The sequence below is a fragment of the Artemia franciscana genome, chromosome 6 (genome assembly GCF_032884065.1).
Source record: "Artemia franciscana chromosome 6, ASM3288406v1, whole genome shotgun sequence".
NCBI classification, from domain to species: Eukaryota; Metazoa; Arthropoda; class Branchiopoda; order Anostraca; family Artemiidae; genus Artemia; species Artemia franciscana.
This window is the reverse complement of record NC_088868.1, coordinates 16376086-16395398: the sequence shown is the minus strand read 5'-3', so window position 1 is coordinate 16395398 and position 19313 is coordinate 16376086. Positions and strand designations below refer to the sequence as shown.

General features: G+C 35.9%; 1 protein-coding gene across 4 annotated transcripts in view; it reads right to left on the bottom strand.

Moving 5' to 3' along the window:
* LOC136028104 (uncharacterized) overlaps positions 1-19313 on the bottom strand; it is a 49491-nt gene that overhangs the window by 11630 nt on the left and 18548 nt on the right. Inside the window, exons 3-5 of one of the 4 annotated variants that reach the window (XM_065705732.1) lie at positions 16730-16971; positions 9729-10098; positions 2033-2146 (exon numbers count right to left, since the gene is read on the bottom strand). In XM_065705732.1, the coding sequence (XP_065561804.1) occupies positions 2124-2146; positions 9729-10098; positions 16730-16771 (435 nt within the window). In that variant the 5' untranslated portion in view covers positions 16772-16971 and the 3' untranslated portion in view covers positions 2033-2123. The remainder of the gene's footprint in view (positions 1-2032; positions 2147-9728; positions 10099-16729; positions 16972-19313) is intronic. The other 3 variants (XM_065705733.1, XM_065705731.1, XM_065705730.1) reach the window with 3 other exon arrangements.

The following is a 19313-nucleotide window of genomic DNA, read 5'->3' as shown; positions in this document are numbered from 1 at the left end:
CTGTCACGGGAAAAAAGTCCTCATTATTCTCTCTTCTGTATTTGTATATCAGTAACGACCATAGAAAAAAAGGAAACTGATGCAATTTTATTAACTTGACTATGGAAGGTTCAAAAAGAAACATTCTAAATCTTCATGAACATGTTTTTTTTCGGAAAAAGCTTTTGATCAGTAATGACATCATTATGATATAAATCATTATGACCATCATGAAATCGTCTTTAATGATAATATCGCTTTCCAGTCGGGATAAACTCATTTATAACTTAAGAAAACTATACTTTGATAATCTATTCTCTCAAATTTCTCTGAAACTCAAGCATTCAATAATAGGCATAGTCAAAACAAGTATTATATGGATATAGTAATTTTTAAACTTAAAAAATATGATTAATATTAAAATGCCATTTTATTCATTGATTACACTTCCAAACGATATTTTTAACTATTTACTCCCAGACGTAAGCAGAAGAGAGCAGGATCATCCTGAAATTTGTTCAGACCCCCACTCCCAACATTTCCAGGTTAATGGTTAAATTCTTGAATTTAGAAGAAGAAGAAGTTCAATCAGAAATGTCTTTGGTAATTCAGTACTTTCTTTTGGTCCTGAAAACTCAACATGAAAATAACAAAGATAAAACAACCAACGTAAAAACTTAAGTTAAAATAAATCAAATAGACGCAAATTCAACAACAAAACTTATATAAACAAGAGCTGAGAGCTCATATGGCACTTGTGACGAGGTCGGAAGAGCCAAGAGCTCATATGATATGAACTCTAGCACAATTCTAAGAATCAATAGATTGCTTTAAAAGGAAAATCAAGAGGCTTAATGTAGGTCGTGATTTAAAATAAGAGCTCTGAGTCACGAGGTCCTAATAAATTTCAAAATTCATTAAGATCCGATCACCCAATCGTAAGTTAGAAATAGCTCAATTTTTCCTCTCCCTTCAGCCTCTCAGATGGTCGAATCGGGGAAAACGACTTTATCAAGTCAATTTGTACAGCACCCTGAGGCAACTACCAATTTTCATCGCCCTAGCACGTCCACAAGCACCAAACTCGCCAAAGCAGTGAACCCCACCACCCAACTACCCTAAAGAGAGTGGATCCAGTCCGGTTACGTCAATCACGTATCTACGACATTTATAAGCGTTTTCCAAGATTTCCGTTTTCCCCCTCCAACTCCCCCCCAATGTCAACAGATCTGGTAGGGATTTGAAACAAGAGCTCTGAGACATGAGTTCCTTCTAAATATCAAATTTCATTAAGATCCGGTCACCCGTTCTTAAGTTGAAAATACCTCAATTTTTCTAATTTTTTCAAATTCACAACCCCCAGCTCCACCAAAGAGAACGGATCCATACCAATTATGTCAATCTCGTATCTATAACTTGTGCCATCAAGTTTCATCCCGATCACTCCACCCTAAACGTTTTCCAAGATTTCTGTTTCCCCTTCCAACCTTCTATGTCCCCAGATCCGATTCAAATTGAAAATGGAGCATCTGAGTCTTCTATACATGAAGTTTCATTAAGATCCGATAACTCATTCGTAAGATACCTCGATTTTCACGTTTTCCAAGAATTCCTGCTTCCCCCTCCAACTCCCTTCAATGTTACCGGATCTGGTCGGGATTTAAAATGAGAGTTCTAAAGTACAAGATCCTTCTAGATATCAAATTTCATTAAGATCTGATCACCCATTCGTAAGTTACAAATACCTCATTTTTTCTAATTTTTCCGAATTGCTCCCCCCCCCCAACTCCACCAAAGAGAGCGGATCCGTTCCGGTTATGCCAATTACCTATCTTGGATTTGTGCTTGTTCTTTCCACCAAGTTTCATCCTGATCTCTCCGCTTTAAGCGTTTCCCAAGATTTCTGCCCTAATGATACTGGATCCGGTCGGGATTTAAAATGAGAGATCTGAGTTTCGAGGTCCTTCTAAATATGAAATTTCATTAACAGACGATCACTCATTCGTAAGTTCAAAATACCTCATTTTTCTAATTTATTAGAATTAACGCTCACCTGTTCAATCTGTTTAATTTGCCAAGCGGCGCCATTTACAATATTCATGTCCAATTCTTTTTCCTGAACACGCTGCTTAGCATGATCTAATTCATTTTGTATGTTTGTTTTCACCTATGAAATGACAAAATTAAATCAAATTAATGTGAGTATTTAAACAAATTATTTAAAATGATGGGAGATTTTTTGGCAAATTTTTAGCGTCACAAGTACTGCTTGAAAAAAACAACTTTATTCTATGTGTTCTCAATGCCGAGTCGTTCGGGAGGGCTCTTGAGACCCATTCTCCCCACCCCCAAATCCTGAGGTTTCTAAAATTTCTGGGTACCTTTTATCATGTTCTTAAATAAATTTGTTATTACTGTTAATAAATTAATTTCAAAAATTATTTAAAAAAAAGAAAACATAGGTTTTACGTGTTCCCAATGCCCAAGTCTCTAGAGGTAGTTTTGAGGATAACATGGCAATGGTAATTGAAAGGTGTGTTAAGCACACCTTTCGTTTCGCTTCGACATTCAACTTTGCTCTTTACTTTCACTCAAAAATGAGTTTTTTTTGTTTTGTTAAATATGTGCCTTTTTTAATTTCCAACAGATTAGATGTGCATGTTTGCAAATAGCCTCTTTTGTGCAAAGAGAAGGTTAGAACAAAAGCAGAGAATAAGAGATTCTAATAATTATGAATCACTTTTAAGTTTACTTGAATAACAGCTAAAAGTTTTGAATCGAGGAAATTAGAATTTGTTTTTGGCCCCAGAGTTTTCTTTGAACACATTTAAAAAAAAAAATTGTAATTTACAGGCTAAGGAGGAATAAAAAAATAAATTTCCTACCAATTTTCATCTTACTTTGGCACCATGCACAAAATAAGAAAATTAGAATATAAAAGTTGGACCCACGACCTCTCGCGAACAATTCAGGACCTATCTCCATATGCGATGATGCACCAAAAAATCAATGGAAAACCTACTTCATGATAAAGCTGTTGCAAGATCCTTAAATTATGAACTTATAAGTTTCCGTCTGATAAATATTAAATAGTGCTATTTTAATAGACTAAACCAACCAAAGCATTTTTTTCCCTTCTTTTTTAAACTATTCCACTGCTTCTATTACAATACTAAGGGCTTTAATCATCAGCAGGTCTTACCATTTACCTTGGAGTTGGACTTTAATTTACCCTAGGTTGTTTTCAAGCATACCGTCAGTAGAATTGCTTTCTACTTGTTTTCTGATGGCATGAATTTGAAACCATATTCTTGTTTCACAGTCGTGGTCTTGATTGATGATGAGGAGAGTACTAAATCCTACTTTGACACTTTGCAGAAAAAAGTAAGAACGTGAGACTTGAACTCGAAACCTCACATTTCGTAATCTAGGTCCAGAGCATTATACCATTGTGAAAGAAGTCATTGCGTAAGTTTAGCAATACATTTATAACATGATGGACATTAGACAATTTGATGGAAATGAGGCGGTCTATCCACTGCATCTGGCACCATTCTAACCAATTAATCGAACTCATATTTATACCATAGGGCTTGCATAGGGCTGCAAGCTACACACTTCGACCGTTGTTTACATAAAGTAATGGTTATTGGGAAGTGTACAGACGTTTTCAGGGGGACTTTTTCACAGGGGGGTTCAGGGCAAGGAGGTTACGTAGGAGGATCTTTCCATGGAGGAATGTAACATGGGGGAAGATAATTTCCATGAAGGGCGCGCAGGATTTTCTGGCATTATTTAAACGAAAAAAAAAGTTTTTTTTCAACTGCAAGTTAGGAGCAGCATTAAAAGTTAAAACGAACAGAAATTAATACGTATATAAGGGGGTTCGTCCCCTCAATACCTCACTCTTTACGCTAAAGTATTTTTAGTAATTTCAAATATTTATTCTACGGCCTTTGTGATTCAGGGGCCATTCTTAAAGAATTGGGACAAAATTCAAGCTTTAGCATAAAGAGCGAGGTATTGACGAGGGGGCGAGCCCCCTCATATACTTGATAACAATATACAAATATGGAAGTTCGTTACGTAAGTTAATTCGTAAGTTACGTACATTTGTTACTAATAAAAACTTTAGTAAAAAAATAAAAGTTCTAGTTGCCTTTTTAAATAACCAAAAATTGGAGGGAAACTAACCCTCCACCCCTATCTTTATCAAATTGTCCATTCAAAACTATGAGAAAGCAATTGAGCCAAAAAAAAAAAAAATTGTAAATTTCGTTTTAATTACTCATGTACGGTGAGCCAAAAATCAAAACATGCATTTATTCATAAATGTTCAGAAATTAAATAAAAAAAACAAATTTTTTCAACTGAAAGTGAGAAGCGGCATTAAAACGTACAGAAATTATTCCGTATATGAAAAGTTTTCCCCTCTTCGACGCCTCGCTCTTTACGCTATTTTTTTATTGTTTTAAACAGTAGAGTTGTGAGAAAGAATCAAACTTTAACGTAAAGAGCGAGGCGACGATGAGGGGAAAACCCCTTCATATACGGAATAATTTCTGTACGTTTAAGCTTTATTGGGACTCCTTACTTTCAATTGAAAAAAACTTGTTTTTTATTTAATTAAATAGAAATTAAATCCTATAAAGCATTCTATCAGCCTGATAAAACCCTTCTCATCTTGATCAAACACTTCGTTGTAACGAACTGAAAGTAAAGAACGACCCGGCTCAATAGTAACAGAAACTAAAAAAAACGGAATTTTGATGCAAATAGATACATCAAAAGAATCGCTTTTTTATGCTGATTTTAAATATATAAGTTTCACACATCAAAAGTTAGGATCTCGTGAGAGGATCTTTGAAGGGAAATTTTCATGAATGTAATTTTATTTAAAAAACATTCAGAAATTAAATTTAAAAAAAACTAGTTTTTTCAACTGAAAGTAAGGAATAACATTAAAACTTAAAACGAGCAGATATTATAACGATAACGTATATGAGGGTGTTCGGCACCTCGTCAATACCTCGTTCTTTACACTAAAGTACTTTTAGTGATTTCAAAAGAGGTATTTATTCTAATTGAACGGCTTTTGGGATTCAGGGGACATTCTTCTTAAAAAATTGGAACCAGATTCGAACTTTAGCGTAAAGAAGGAGGTATTGACGAAAGGGGGAACCCCCTCATATTACGGATATAGGAAGTTTCTACCCTCGTCAGTACCTCGCTCTTTATGCTAAAGTTAGAGTTTTGTTAAATAATTGCCGATATAAACAATAATTTGTTTGTGCTATTTTTTGGCCAATATTATCATTTAATATTATCTTGAGCAGCTTCTTAACTATGATTTTTATGTGATAATAAACCAAAAATTTTGCATGTCTTAGTCTTGTGGTTGTTATTAAATATATAAAAAAAAACAAGTTTTTTCCAACTGAAAGTAAGCAACAAAATTGAAACTAAAAACGAACAGAAAATATTACGTATATGAGGGGGTCGCCCCCTTTTCAGTACCTCACTCTTTACGCTAGTGTTTGACTTTTTTTTCAGTTATTTAAGAATGACTCCTGACAAACAAAGACCGTTTAATTAGAATAAGAAGCTTTTTACAAATCCACAAACACTTTAGCGTAAAGAGCGAGGAACTGTGGAGGGGACAACTCCCTTATATACGTAATAACAACCAAAAGAAACGTCTCGTGGTTCGTGGTAACAAGCTGTAAGTAAAGGGCGGCCCAGCTCAATAGTAACCGAAACTCAAGAAACGACTTAAAAACGGATTTTGATACCCATACATATATTCAAAGAATCGGTTTTTTATGCTTATATCAAATAAATAAATTTCATTAATTTTAGTGTTACCCATCAAAGATTACGAGCCAGAGAAAATTTTCTGATTTTCGAAAAAAGGACGAAACACCCCTAAAAAGTCAAGTGATCTGAATGAAAAATCACACCATCAGATCAAGCGTATTAGCGAACCCTACTGTATTGGTTTCAAACTTCTATCTGCAAAAAGGTGGAATTCCGTATTTTTTGCCAGAAGAAAGATCACGGATGCGTGTTTAACTTTTTTTCCCAGGGGTGACCGTATCGACCCATTGACCCTAAAATATCGGAAGAGGGATCGTCCGAAAGGAAAATAAAAGTTCTAGTGCCCTTTTTGTGACCAAAAAACTAGAGGGCAACTAGGTCACCTCCCCCGGCAATTTTTTCCCCTAAAATAGTATGATCAAAATTTTGAGCTTTTCGGCCAATCTTTGCTTTTAATATCATCTTAAGCAAGCTTCTTAACTATGATCTTTGTGTGATAATAAACCAAAGATTTTGCATGTCTTCGGCTTGTGGTTGTTATTAAAATTTTGTTTTTATTATTTATGTGCGGTGAGCCAAAATCAAAACATGTATTAATTCAAAAACGTTCAGAAATTAAATACAAAACAAACAAGTTTTTTCCAACTGAAATTAAGCAACAACATTAAAACTTAAAAAGGACAGAAATTTTTACGCATATGAGGGGGTTGCCCCCTTCTCAGTGCCTCGCTCTTTACGCTAATGTTCGACTTTGTTCCAATTATTTAAGAATGACTCCTGATACACATATGCGTAATAACAACTAAAATATGCCTCATATGCGTAATAACAACCAAAATAAAAATCTGAGGAAATTGCAGTTCAAACAGTTCGTAGTAACAAACTGTAAGTACGTTACCACGTACTTACAGGTGAAACAACCCAAAAGTGAAGTGATCTTAATGAAAATCACGCAATCAGATTCAGCGTATCAGAGAACCCTACTGAATAGGTTTCAAGCTCCTATCTGCAAAAATGTGGAATTTTGTATTTTTTACCAGAAGAAGATCACGAATGCGTGTTTCTTTTATTATTTTTTTTCCCAGGGGTGATCGTATCGATCCAGTGGTCCTAAAATATCGAAAGAGGGCTCATTCAAACACAAATTTAAATTTCTAGTTACCAAAAAGAATTAGAGAGCAACTAGGCCACCTCCACCATCACTTTTCCCCAAAATCGTCCGATCAAAGTTTTGAGATAGCCAAATTGTTCATCATACCTGAAAGGTCCTATAACTATGCCTTTGGATATAGCAAGACCCCTCCCCCACAGCCCCAGGAAAAGGTCTTTAAGTTTTAAAATCTGTCCATTGTTTACGCCTAGTATTTTTATTGAGATGTAAACATACATTTTCGGGTGGAGTATGAACAATTTTCTGCTGGGGGTTTTTCCACGGGATAATTTTCTATTGAGAAGGAGCAATCCAGGGAGTGAATTTGTCAGGGGAAATTATATAATAAGGGAATTTGCCAGAATTCTTATACAAAATTCTTAGTATATGTCTTGCTTTCTCTTTTCCGTCTCAATTTTACGTGCGGAGTCGTTAAGAGTATTTGTCAGGGGTAAATTTTCACAGGGATTGATTTGTCTAGAGGATATTTCGATGGTGAGGGGGTTTCTCCAAGGAGGTGGGGTCAGATTTCCTGGTATTATTTAGAAAATGATCGGAAGTTAAATAAAAATCAAGTTTTTTCAACTGAAAGTAAGGAGTAACATTAAAACTTAAAACGAACAGAAATTATTACGCATATGAAGGGGGTTGCCCCCTCCTCAACACCTCACTCTTTACGCTAAAATTTGAATTTGTCCCAATTCTTTAAGAATGACTCCTGAAACACATGTGCGGTTTAATTAGAACAATAAGACGTTTTTTTTAAATTACAAAAAAACTTTAGCGTAAAGAGCGAGGTGTTGAGGAGGGGGTAATCCCTTTCATATACGTAATATTTTCGGTTCGTTTTAAGTTTTAATGTTGCTCCTTACTTTCAGTTGGAAAAACTTGTTTTTTAATTTAATTTTTACGCTTAAAATTGGACCTCTTATTTACCTGAAAAGGTACAATTTGTGAACTGATTTAACAAAAGCAAATTCAAATAAGCCGATTTTAGCAAAAATATTTGTCGCTGGTGTGCGTAATGACTTGAAAATGTAGTGAAATGGGGATATTAGCATTACAAAATGAGTTTATAGTTTTTTTTGTTCTATTAAGAAGCCAAAAATTCATAACTGGTAGAAAAGCAGCGTAGATATCCTCTCAAAGATTCTCAGAAATATCAGTGGTGTGAAAGCTGTTATCTCGCAATGTGAGTGAAAATTATTTACAAACTTTGAATCTTTTGCCGGCACTCTGAAGGTTCAATTTGGGATATTTTCCAATGACAAACAAAATTCTTGAAACGAGACTAAAAATTGTGAGCAAAACAAAGACATTTATGTTTATAAGACCGGAATGTCGAATTGCAAACTGCAGAACAACAAAATTTAGAAACCTAGCCCAACAACCACTAAAATCCAAAATTCAAGTCTACAATCTTTTTTCTAGGCAGTGTTGTCATATTCACAATCTAGATTATTAACTCACGATCCCGATTAGTGGATCAGTCAAACAAGACTGCTACAATCAGATTATCTACGAAAATAGATAATCTACAATCCAATCACTGATTAAAAATCCAATAATCGAATTTGATAAGGGAGAAACTCATCGGAATTTTATTTAACTTCCTAACAATCGAAGAAAATTTCGAACGATCTGAAAAGACCGATAAGTCACTCAAAGTCATTACAAGTCACAAGGACTCCAGGTACAAGTCACAAGGACTCCAGGCATTTAATCTCAGGACACTGCAATTTGACCTCTGAGACTCCCGGTCCTGAAGTCCCAGCTTCGAGTTATGAGAGCCAACTTCCAGAGTCCCTAGGGATCCACTTGGTACCCCTAAGTCAAGTACACCTTACCAATATCTAGCCACAGTCAAGTGTTCAAAATTGGATGTTCTTCTTTTCAGAGAAGAAAATATAATGAGATAGATTAAAGGTAAAACAGGGGGTTTTGAGGATAAGTTTCTTGATTTTTTAGGATGATACAGCACAAATTTTTGTACACGTTCCCAAACAGAAAATATAGTTTTATTCAAGCAGTTATTACCAGTTAAATAAAATATTATTTGGAGCTATCCCTAAGCAATTCCTAGACTTTTCCCAAATAGCGGATGAGAGATGGAACTGTGTGGGTAATTTTTGGTGGCTGGAATCTCAGGCCAGAATTTTTTTTTCTAACAGAAAAACTTTACTTTCGTGCCTGAAACACGTATTTAATCCACCATCACGAACCGGTTTCCCACTTCAGCAACTTCAAACGTATATTTAGAGTGTTTCACCACCAGCTAATATTGGCCTAATGTGAAAAGGGCGCCAATGAGTTAATCTTGGGGGGGGGGACAATGTGACAAAGGTGCCAATAATTGACTAATAATATATTCTACAAAACAGAGTGAAAAAAAGAAAACAGTGAAAGGGAACCAGAATATATCTTGAGGAGCACGGGGTCTCCCACTCCCCTGGATCCGCCAGTGGTTACTGGAACTGTTACTGTAACTAAATTGTTATTATATAACGTATGCAAGAAACGTTAGCAAAAAACGAACTTAGCAGCAAGGCGACTTTATAGAAAAGAAACTTGAAAGAGCAGAAATTACTACAAACAGTTTAGAAACTAAACTAAATAAACTATTGGCAAAAATGAGTGCTAAATTATTTCAAAACCGACTGTACAGGAATCTACACTGTTCCATGGTGCTCTTTGAGGTTTTCAAAAAAGAAAAAGTCGAAAAACTAATACACAAGTTCTAGCCTAATTTCTGAGAAATACCCAACAAAGTTATTCCACAAACCTCCAAACCGTGGCCATAACATAATTCTATTAGTAAATTTTCTCAGAACTTCCAGGAAAGCTTTATCTCTTGCCATAATTCCCCGTTGGCCATCCCCATTTTCATTAGACTGATCCCGTGACTTTTTGCTTTTTGAAATGTCTGCCATCACTGTAACTCCACTAACGCACTGGAGCATGGTCCTCACCACATGGCTTGCATAAGTGTCGTTGACAAATTCTTCCATGTTGTTCAAAACAAATTTAGAAACTTTAAGGAGCCGTTCAGTACAAAATTCTAGCTGATTTTTGTCATTTTCTTCTTTTTCAGGTTTCTCAATTTCATTTTCCGACTCCAATTCTTTCTTGGCAGGTTCTTCAGCAGAGGCCTTCTTGAATGAAAAATTATAGAAACATATAAACGACTAGAAAATAATACCAAGAGAGAGAAGGAGGGAGAGAAAGAGAAAAGACAGAGAGAGAGAGAGAGAGAGGGGGGGAGAAAATGAAAGAGAGAGAGAGATGGACAGAGAGACTGCAGAGGGACAGATAAAGAGGGAGAGAAAGAAAGAGGGGAACAAATGAAGATAAAGAAAGAATATAGAGCGATGATAAAGCGGGAGAGAGAGAGAAAAAGTCAAATCTTTGTTTTATTTTTTATCTGCACATCAGAAATTGCAACAGTTTACTTTTTTTTACCGTCGAAATAGGTGTAATGAAAAGAAACCTGACTAAAATTTTACTGCAATTTACAATGATATGCAATTAAAATAATAAAGACTAAATATTAGAAATTAGTTTGAAAATTTCCTAGATGGTTTTATTTTTGCTTGAAAAAATTAAATAAAATTCAAACAAAACTTCAAACGACCAGAACAGATTCAACTATAATTTTTGACATTTTGACTAGTCTATTTTCAGTATATTTCAACACTTTACTTTTGCGTGAAAGAATGGACATCTAGGTTACACCATTGTTTTAGCCTATACCATCTTAACATAACTAGTTCGCACTAGTAGTAATAGAAAAGCATTATAACAGCTAATTCAATTTACAAAGTATATAGGGTGCGTATTCAACCAGAAACGGATATAAATTTTGACCGCAGGTACAATTGTTAAAAATTCTAGATGGTGGAATTTTTTCTATCTTGGAAAATTATTGAATCAGGAGGGTGACACCAAAGAAAAGGCTATGGTTAACCTATAAGAGAGGAAACTAGCATCAGCATCCACAAAAAACTATCAATGTCATCTAGCATCTGGCGAAACTAGCATCAGCATCGACAAAAAAAACTATCAATGCCATCTAGCATCTGGCGAAACATGGCATTTTTTTAAAGCTTAGTAATCGTTTTTCAGTCAGGAACTGAGATCAGATACTTATTGCTACCCTAGTTTTACCAATCCTACTACTTATATTAATTATTCTTATTTTTACATTAAAAAAAAAATCAAATGTCGCCACACACTAGATGATGTTGACTGCAAGTACCTATCTCTACTCCTCATTTTAAACATGCTTTATCTCGATAATTTTCGTTTTTTATGTAATTTTCTTTGGCTCAAAATTTTAAACTCTAATAATTTGAGTAAATATCTAAGCTATTTTTGGATCTTTTTCCTTTTCATATTTGAGATTCAAACAAGACAGGAACTCCTTAAATCCCTTTAAATTAGGATTTAACAAAGAACACTTAAAAGTTTTCACTGGATTTGTACTGTTAACCTTCAAAAAACCTTTAACTACCTTGTTGGACGTTTCATGAAAAAAAAAAAAAAAAAATAAATAAATCATAATCTACAATTTTACCGGAACTTAAAAAGTCAAGCAGAAAAACCATGACTTTTTCTTAACATAACTAAACAGCAGTATTCAAATATAGCCTTGCCGATAACATTTTTTTTTTTGTTTAATGAGCGAGGTTTTCCGAGAAAATCGTAGGAAAAAAGAGAAGCTGGAGGGGGGGGGACTAAAAATATTAATCTTCAATTGCCCTTACGTTTTTCACCATAAACACTAATGGGGCGTAGAATCTATTGATGTCTAAGCAGTGATTTAAATAAAAACACTTTGTGATGCCAGGTTATCAACATAGCGTATCTGTAACACTTCCCGAATGGGTTGAGGTATCAAGCTGAAACTTCCAGGGAATGTGGGTGAGGACAAGCTGAACTCAGATTTTGGATTAGAATGAGTTGGCAGAGGTGAAGGGCTAATATATTCTTTCTTTTATTCATAAAACGATTTTGCACTATACACAGCAGCCAGCTGGTGAACCCGAATTATTTGCAAGCTAGTCCCAGGTAAGGCCGAAATCTAGCCGAAAATTTACGGAGTGTTGGAGAGGCAGCAGAGAGGAAAAATTTGAAGATTTTCGTCTGTAATTTGTTTAGATTTTTTGGCATTATAAGCCCCGGTTGAACTGCAATATGTTCCCGGTGAAGTAGGGATGTAGACAAAAAAAAAACTATTTGTACAGAGTTCATCACAATAAGGTATCTGTATTATCCTAGGGACAGCTTGGGGGATCGAGATGAAGTCTACGGGGGTGCTAGAGGGCCAAAGGGACCTGAAAAAGAGGGAAGGGTAGAAATAAATGATGAATATTATGTATCCAAGTTATCAAACTTGCCTATCTGCAACATCTCGCGAATGACTGGTGGCGATCGAGCTGACACTTTGTGATTCTTTGAGGAACGAGAGAACGGAACTTCTTATTTTGTGTTTTAAAGAGGTGTCTTCCATTCTCCTAAGATCTTTGATACTATAAGTTTCAGCGAATATTCAAATATATTCAGGTGAAGTAGTGAGGTAAATCAAAAGGCAACAACATCAAACAGGTTATCAAAAAGTGCTACTTTAATATCTCAAGAACGACTGGAGGGATTGAGTTGGAACTTTTAAGAAATATTAAATTTAGTCTATTTAATTGGCTTGAAAGCAAAACTCACAAATTTCTTTGCCAGGTGTACCCCTAAGCAGAAAAAATCGGAGTTTGGTTAAATGGGATTTTGATCGCCCAAGAACGGGCCAAAACTTTTTTTTTGTCTCTGACAGAATATTAGCTCACAGGGCATGGAATTAAAATAAGAACTTTAAAGCACAAGATCCTTCTAAATATAAAATTTCATTAAGATCTGGTCACCCTTTCGTAAGTTACAAATACCTTAATTTTCAAAATTACCCCCCACCTCCAATTCCACCAAAGAGAGCAGATCCGGTCCGGTTATGTCAGTCACGTATCTTAGACAGGTTTTTATTCTTTCCATCCAGTTTCATCCTGATCTCACCGCTTTAAGTATTTTCTAAGATTTCCGGTCCCCCCAACTGCCCCCCCCCCAATTACGCTTGATCCGGTTGAGATTTAAAATAAGAGATCTGAGTTACGAGGTCCTTCTAAATATGAAGTTTCATGAAGATCCGATCACTCCTTCGTAAGTTAAAAATACGTCATTTTTTCTTATTTTTCAATATCAAATTTCATTGAGATCCGATAACCTGTTCGTAAGTTAAAAATACCTCATTTTTTCTAAATTTCAGAATTAACCCCTCCCCCAACTACCCCAAAGAGAGCGGATCCGTTCCGGTTATTTCAATCATTAATCTAGGACTCGTGATTATTTTTTCCACCAAGTTTCATCCCGATCCCTCCACTCTAAGTGTTTTTCAAGTTTTAGGTTTCCCCCTCCCAACTCCCCCCCAATGTCACAAGATCTGGTCGGGTTTAAAATAAGAGCTCTGAGCCTCGATAACCTTCTAAATATCAAATTTCATTGAGATTGGATCACCTGTTCGTAAGTTAAAAATACCTCATTTTTTCTAATTTTTCAGAAATACCCCCCCAACTATCCCAAAGAGAGCGGATCCCTTACTTTTATGTCAATCATGAATCTAGCACTCATGTTTATTTTTCCCACCAAGTTTCATCCCGATCCCTCTACTCTAAGTGTTTTCCAAGTTTTAGGTTTCCCCCTCCCACCCCCCCCCCCCAATGTCACCAGATCCAGTAGGGATTTAAAATAAGAGCTCTAAGACACGACATACTTCTAAACATCAAATTTCATTGAGATCTGATCACCTGTTCGTAGGTTAAAAATACCTCATTTTTTCTAATTTTTCAGAATTACCCCCCCCCCCCCCGAACTACCCCAAAGAGAGCGGATCCGTTCCGATTATGTCAATCATGTATCTGGGACTTGTGCTTATTTTTCCCATCAAGTTTCATCCCGATCCCTCCAAGTGTTTTCCAAGATTTTAGGTTTCGATCCTCCAACTCCCCCCCAATGTCATCAGATCCGGTCGGGATTTAAAACAAGAGCTCTGAGACACAATATCATTCCAAACATCAAATTTCATTAAGATCCCATCACCCATTCATAAGTTAAATATACTTCATTTTTTCTATTTTTCCGAATTAACCGGACCCCCTACTCCCCCTCCCCCAGATGGTAAAATCGGGAAAACAACTATTTCTAATTTAAGCTGGTCCCGTCCCTGATACGCCTGCCAAATTTCATCGTCCTAGCTTACCTGGAAGTGCCTAAAGTAGCAAAAACGGGACCGACAGACCGACAGACAGACAGACCGACAGAATTGGCGATTGCTATATGTCACTTGGTTAATACCAAGTGCCATAAAAACCCTTAAATACCAACTTTGCCGGAAATCACAATTTTTTTGAAACATTTACTTACTGTATGGTAAATCTGTGTGGCTGAATTTGAATTTTAGCCCAGATTTACAATCAGCAATTCCATAAATTTTCTTCCATAAACTTTGTCAAAAATTGTAATCTATATGTCAAATAAGTGTGATACACACTGCTCTTATCTGAAGACGCTTAAATAGTAATTTCAGAATCAAATGTGTAATTAGTGACTTCATAAACCTTAAACTACCAACTTCAGTGTAAATCACACACATTTCCTCCGTAAATATATATTTTTTATACTTGAACTTCTAAATTCGACAACTATGCCCAGACTCATTATTCGGGATGGAGCAATGCTAAAATTTTTCCCAAATCCAGGTCTATCTCCGATTTCACCTTGATGTCTGCATCCTGACAAGATTCCGATTTCAAAAAGGCTTATCATTTTCCTTAGTTAGTTTGTAGGGAAAGCATCAATAATAACTACAAGTTCAGTTAATCCATTACTCAATTACACAAAGATCTTAGTATTAGACATGTTTCTGATGAGACCGTTGAATACCGATCGTTAGCCATTTCTGAGTTTCAAAGTTACTACCCATGCAACGAAGTTAAAATTCGTTTTCATCAGTGGTATAGCTCCGAACACACGAATAGGACTGCAACTGCTCTTAAGATCTGTATCTTCGACATTTACTTTTTAAATTTCTTTAAGTTTTCCATAAAACCGAACCCATAATTAACATTTCTCCTGGGCAAAATGGCAAAAATGGAAAGAGCGGAAAAGAAAAATTCGCACATTCCATGATAGTAAATCTTTGCTTTGTACGCAAGTTAGAATTCCTGTACCGGAGATAAGGCCACATAGAGCAAGCAATCTCAGACAGTTTATTCTTTCGCAAGTAAAAAAGAGGACATATCCTTCTTTCAACAAAAAAGGATTTATTCATGCGAAATGGGTTGCCTCATATTTTGAAATATTTTAAAACAATCCTTAGTCAGCATAAACCAAGCAAAGTGGCTTGAGTTTTTGAAAAACAACCTGACGACTGGCATAAGCCATTTCACGCTTCGCTTGTCTCTGATGGACGCTAACACTTCCTACAGCACAAAAACACACCTACCTCACCCGTGGAACACTCTTACACGTTTTCGATAAAAATGTGACTTCTTAAGGTGTGCACCGAAATTTCCACATTATTCATGCATAGTCTGCTCATACTAGTTCTTTCTATGCAGCCAACAAATTGGAAGTGATAGATCAACAAAAAGTGATTGGAACGAGATCTAACTTGAAAAATAGTAACCTAGAGTCGACTCTGTTAATAGATCTGCACGTCAATCGTTGGTCTAAACAAAGTAAAAGCTCAGATCCTCTGTACATTCTATTTAAATGTGTTCATCTCGTATGATTTTGTTTTGTGATACGTTGTGGATAAATACGTTGGATAATATGTGGATAATACGTTGTGGTAAAGTCATGTGCTATTGACAGAAACAAAATACGACACTATCCTATGTGATAAAACTTTTAACACATCTTCAAGACCCAAGGGTGAACCAAGTGCGAATGCAGTTTCTTGAAATTCAGCAAGAAAGTTTTTTTTACTCGGTCTTCTTATTTTTTCTTAGAATTAACTGATAAATTTTATTCAATAATTTCAGAGGAAATAATATCACCTACTTTCAACAGAGATCACCTAGAATAAACTATAATCAATAGAATAAGTAGCTTCACGGGTAGAGGTTTTGTGGCTAAGTTGAGTTTAGAATCGTAAAATTAATTTCAACCGCAACTCCCAACGCGTCATGACTTAGTCTCAACAAACCGTTCAGGAATAGTTCGACATTATAGACAGTAGCTTACCTCTACTGGGCGAAAATTGGGCGTAGCTTGCTTTACTGGGCTCCAGATCTCCAAACATAAACTAAAATCTTAAGAAAAACAAATATACAAGGTGAGAGGGACAAGAGCTTGAAGATCCCGCCAAAACAACTGTTGATTTTTACGATTTCCCCAATTAATTCATCGAACTTCAGCAAAAATCACATTTTAACGAATTTGCTTCTTTCTAAGCCCAAAAGACATTCTTGCATATGTCTCTGATGCTAGACACACACAAAAAGGTATTAGCTTTACTGGCAGGGGTCATTAGAGGATACCCCCTAGGAGGAGCGGCTAAAACACAAAAAAGAGTGTTGCTGGGCAATCATTTTCTGGCTTTTCTGTGTAGCAGGCCCTTGGACCTATTTTCTGTCATTTTTCTTCTTTTTTTGGGGGGGGGGGAGAATACATTCAAGTAAACTGTGCAGAATTTGCCCCCCCCCCTCCTGTGTTTAGTCATACTGTAATGAATAGGATTCTCACCTTGGTTTGAGCATTATTCATGCAGTCATTGGCCAATTTCATCTTCTTCTCAAGAACGTGGCTTGCAAATGGGTCAGTGCAAACAATCCTCAGATCTGAGTTTAAGGCATTGGCGAAGTTTTAAAAAATTTCAGATGAAGCAAACGGAAGAATTTTCTCCAACACTCTTGAAACAAGTTGATTACAAACTAATTCCAGTTCCGATCCAGCTGTTTGACTGAAGACATTACTTGCGAACATTTCTTAAAATTAAATTAATTGTTAAAAATATATAGTATTTCTACCAGCGTTTAGAAAAAAAGGACATGTTTAGTTAAATTCTGAAGGTAACTATTCAATACGAGGGTTATTGCAAGTGGTATTAACAATCCAAGTTAAGCTAGTCTTCATTTAAAACGTCTTCTACTTCTGGTTATAGATTTAAAAAGTCAGTTCAAAACATAACGGATTACTTTTATCAAAGAATTGTCACAGAAGAGAAAGAAGTCACATCAGTTCTGAACTTTCACCAAGAAGAGAGATTTTCAACTTCTGTGTTTTCATTCGGTCACATCTCTACTGCTGTGATCTATTCATTTACAGTCATAAATGGCGATGTTTTTTTTTTTACTACACTCAGTACTACCCTCACTTAGCGTAATGTAACCTAACTAACTTAGCGTAATGTAACCTAGGTAAAAAATCAGTTGTGTTGCCAACTATAACAATAGTGGAATACATGGCGTGAGAATATCGCCATCTATGACCGTAAATGAATAAATGGCAGCTGTAGACACGTGACTGAATGAAAGAACAGAAGCTGAACATTTCTCTTTTTGTAGAAAATAGTGTGACTTTTTTCTCTTCTTAAAATATCAAGAACAGAAGTTATACTTTTTTCCTCTTCTATTGAAAAATTCAGAACTGAAATGTAGCTTTATTTCTCTTCTTTGGGACAATTCAGAACCGATTGGTGGGGGGAGAGTTAGGGGGAAGGAACACAAAAGTTTGGTGAAAGTTGAGGGTGAGAACAAAAGAGTTGAGGGTCAAAAACGTTGTGAGGGATGCTCATGAAGGGTTCAAAACTCAGGGTGGGGAGGTACGAGGAGGGCCATTAGTTCCCTCAAATCCCCATACAAACTGGCTCATAGGAGGAGGCAACATTCGTTAACATGAAATATGTCGCTTAAAATATGTTTCTAAGAACATCACATAATCATTGGCTGGTTATTTCAGTTGAGTAACGCATCGTTCTTTTATCATAGTAAATCTGGGGTCTCACGTTCGATTCCTACGCCAGACAAATAATTCATAAATTCAGAATATTGCCATCAATGACTTTTGTTAGGTCGATAGCAGCACTTGACGAATCGCCGTTAACCCTTCTTCGTGATCTTAAACACTAAGGAAGAAAGGAGTAGTACCTATGGGAGTGGTCGGAAGTATTAATAGGATACTACTCATTTCATTTAATTGTTAATTCATAAGGTAACATGTAAGGTTTTTTGTCGATGTATTTCTAAAAACAATTTGGCAACACAGACTTGATAGTTTTGTTGACTAGAACGTCATTCATTCGTCCTTAGGAGTCTCCAGTTCAAATCTTATAGAAGTCAAATATTTCTGAAATCATCAGAAACTAGTTAGCAGTCATTTTAGATCATTATGTAACATGTTTCGCAACAGAATCAAAAAAGGTAGAACCACCTTGTCCATGTTTGTTCAGAGTTCATTGTTCCTCAAGTGCGCCTTAGGAAATCACCGTCAGCGGGTTTGTTCAGATTTCATTGGTCTTCCAGCACACCATTAGAATCACCATGTTCAGTTTTGTTCAGATTTTATTTCTCCTCCAAGTACCTTAGGCAATAACCTACAAGTAACTCAAGGCTAGATAAATCAATTGCGCAATTAACATGGCAAGCAAAAAAAAAAAGACCACGCACAACTGGAAGCAATTACAGTTTGCAAAACTAGTTAATCAACATGAAGTTGTTGAAAAAATAATTGTGCCTCAAGTCCATTAATCCTCAAGATGCTTTAGGATTAAACCATTGCATAACTAGCATTCAAGGCCAGAGAAATCGATGGTGCTAGAGTTCATTGATCCTCAATTGTGCTTAGAGTTAAATGATTGCGCAACTAACATTCAAGGCCAGAGACATCGATTATTTAAGATTTCATTGATCCTCATGAGTGCCTTAGGGTTAAATTATTGCACAACTAACACTCAAGGCCAGAAAAATCGGTTCCTTAAGAGTTTATTGAACCTCAAAAGTGCCTTAGGGAATGTCCTTGACAAGCGAGAGGCTACTTACATTTAATTAAAGGGGTATTGGGCCCATAAAAATACTATCTAGATCACTACTCATATGCTCTTGTTTTGGCTTTGACCTAATTGCTGGCATAAATCCTTTTACATTTTTGTCATTTCCAAAGAGCAGCAAACATTTGAGCTGAGAAACGCATCGATGTCACTCAATGACTACGGTGACAGGTTTTCAAGCAAGCAATGCAGTACTGCATTGCTTGCAATAGTAACAGCTCCAAGTTACAGATCAGACAACAACAAAATATTTCATTGCAAATATAAAACAAAAGGATGCTA